General features: G+C 50.2%; 1 protein-coding gene across 1 annotated transcript in view; it reads right to left on the bottom strand.

Moving 5' to 3' along the window:
- The window catches only part of XPO7 (exportin 7), a 45494-nt gene that overhangs the window by 4461 nt on the left and 37961 nt on the right, over window positions 1-3072 (bottom strand). Inside the window, exons 21-22 of the mRNA XM_031065567.1 lie at window positions 2383-2597; window positions 384-563 (exon numbers count right to left, since the gene is read on the bottom strand). Of these exons, the coding sequence (XP_030921427.1) occupies window positions 384-563; window positions 2383-2597 (395 nt within the window). The remainder of the gene's footprint in view (window positions 1-383; window positions 564-2382; window positions 2598-3072) is intronic.

Here is a 3072-nt window from a genome sequence, read left to right as displayed (position 1 = left end):
TGGAAAATTCCAAATCCCCACGTGGAAATCCCCACATGGAAAATTCCAAATCCCCACATGGAAAATTCCAAATCTCCACGTGGAAACTTCCAAATCCCCACATGGAAAATTCCAAATTGTCACATGGAAAATTCCAAATCCCCACGTGGAAAATTCCAAATCCCCACGTGGAAAATTCCAAATCTCCACATGGAAATCTCCACATGGAAAATTCCAAATCCCCACGTGGAAAATTCCAAATCTCCACGTGGAAAACTCCAAATCCCCACACGGAAATCCCCACGTGGAAAATTCCAAATCCCCACATGGAAAATTCCAAACCCCCACATGGAAAGTGGGGTTTTTTAACCCCGATTTATTTACAAATCCCAGGAAAACTGCACCCCAAATCCCAGGAGCAGCAGGGGGGAGCCGCAGGCGTTACCCAGCGCGGTGAGGCCCTCGGAGATGGAGGACAGGATGTACATGATGACGTGGGGCTCCAGGCTGGCAATGAAGTTCATGTGGTCCTGGGTGAGCACTTCCAGCAGGGAATAGTAGGATTGGCTGAGCTTGGGATAATCCTGCAGGAAAAAATCGCCTTGGTTTTGCTGGAAGCATCAAGTTCCCAAATCCAGGCTGCCATGAATCAGCTGGGATGAGCGGGTGGATCTCCTGGGAAGAACTGAGCAAGGATTCTCTCTCCCAGAAAATTCGTATTCCAAGAGATTTCCCATCTTCCTTCCTTCCCATTCCACCATTTCCCATTTTCCTTCCCCTCTCCCATTCCAACATTTCCCATTTTCCTTCCCCTCTCCCATTCCACCATTTCCCATTTTCCTTCCCCTCTCCCATTCCAACATTTCCCATTTTCCTTCTCTCTCCCATTCCAACATTTCCCATTTTCCTTCTCTCCCATTCCAACATTTCCCATTTTCCTTCTCTCTCCCATTCCAACATCTCCCATTTCCCTTTTCTCTCCCATTCCAACATTTCCCATTTTCCTTCTCTCCCATTCTATTCCACGCTCCCAACGCTGCTCTATCCAATCATTTTCCCCACTTTTTATTTTCCCCAGGGAAAATCTGGGAATTGTGATGGGATTTCAAATCCATTCCAACCCAAACCATTTCATGACTCATAAATTCCAAACTGGATGGGATTTCAAACCCCCTCCCACCCAGAATTTGGGAATTGGGATGGGATTTCAAACTCCAAACCTGGGAATTGTGATGGGATTTCAAATCCATTCCAACCTGAACCATTCCATGATCCTTTAAATTCCAAACTGGATGGGATTTAAAACCTATTCCCACCCAAAATTCAGGAATTGCGATGGGATTCTAAATCCATTCCAACCCAAAATCTGGGAATTGTGATGAGATTTAAAACCCCTTCCCAACCAAAATTTGGGAATTGGGATGGGATTCCAAATCCATTCCAACCCAAAATCTGGGAGTTGTGATGGGATTTCCCACCCAATGTCTGGGAACTGATTGGATTTCAAACCCAAAATCTGGGATTTGTGATGGGATTCAAAACCCACTCCCACCCAAAAGCAGGGAATTCTTCCTGTGCTTCACCCAGAGCCCGGTGCCCATTCCCTTCATCCCTCCTTCCTCTCCTGCAGCTTTTCCTGGGATGGAACTGGAACTCCCAGGGATGGAACTGGAATTCCCGGGGATGGAACTGGAACTCCCAGGATGGAACTGGAATTCCCGGGGATGGAACTGGAACTCCCAGGATGGAACTGGAATTCCCGGGGATGGAACTGGAATTCCCAGGGATGGAACTGGAGTTCCCAGGGATGGAACTGGAGTTCCCAGGGATGGAACTGGAATTCCCGGGGATGGAACTGGAACTCTCAGGACAGAACTGGAACTCCCAGGACGGAACTGGAACTCCCAGGACGGAACTGGATTTCCCAGGACGGAACTGGAGTTCCCAGGGATGGAACTGGAATTCCTGGGGATGGAACTGGAATTCCCAGGGACTGAACTGGAACTCCCGGGGATGGAACTGGAACTCTCAGGACAGAACTGGAATTCCCAGGACGGAACTGGAACTCCCAGGACGGAACTGGAATTCCCAGGGATGGAACTGGAGTTCCCGGGGATGGAACTGGAATTCCCAGGACGGAACTGGAACTCCCAGGACAGAACTGGAGTTCCCAGGGATGGAACTGGAATTCCTGGGGATGGAACTGGAATTCCCAGGGACTGAACTGGAACCCCATCCCATGGAACTGGAACTCTCAGGACAGAACTGGAATTCCCAGGACGGAACTGGAACTCCCAGGACAGAACTGGAGTTCCCAGGGATGGAACTGGAATTCCTGGGGATGGAACTGGAACTCCCAGGACGGAACTGGAGTTCCCGGGCTGGCGTTCGGGGCCGTCTCACCAGCAGGTCGCTGTGGGGGATGGAGAGCAGCAGTTTGATGAAGGTCTGCAGGGCGTTGTCCAGCGCGTCGTCCCCGTAGAGCCGGAAGACGCCGAAGTTGACGTAGCTGCCGCTGAGCGCCGCCTTCAGCATGGAGAAGCAGATGGAGATTCCCTTCAGCTTCAGCGCGTACACCTGGTCCTTGGGCACCTCGCCCAGCGTCAGGATGCGATTCCCTGCGGGAATTCCGGCTCGGGATCACCACTCCCATCCCGCCCCGGATCAAATCAAACTTGGAATCAAATCCATTCCAGCTCAAACTGATCCCTTGAATTCCAAACTGGATGGGATTCCAAATCCATTCCAACCCAAGCCATGCCACGATCCCTTGAATTCCAAACTGGATGGGATTCCAAATCCACTCCAACCCAAAACTGGGGAATTGGGATGGCATTTAAATTCCATTCCAATCCATTATCTGGGAATGGAGATGGGATTTCAAATCCATTCCAACCCAATCCATTCCATTCCCTTCATCTTCAGCATTTACACCCGGTCCTTGGGCACCTTGTCAGGATGCGATTCCCTGCAGGAATTCCATCTTGGGATCACCACTCCCATCCTGCCCCGAGGTTTCAAATCCATTCCAACCCAAACCATTCCATGATCCCTTGAATTCCAAACTGGATGGGATTCCAAATCCATTCCAAC

This window comes from Geospiza fortis, unplaced genomic scaffold, assembly GCF_000277835.1.
Source record: "Geospiza fortis unplaced genomic scaffold, GeoFor_1.0 scaffold1605, whole genome shotgun sequence".
NCBI classification, from domain to species: Eukaryota; Metazoa; Chordata; class Aves; order Passeriformes; family Thraupidae; genus Geospiza; species Geospiza fortis.
The sequence above is the reverse complement of the archived record's forward strand: the minus strand, read 5'-3'. Positions and strand labels throughout refer to the sequence as shown.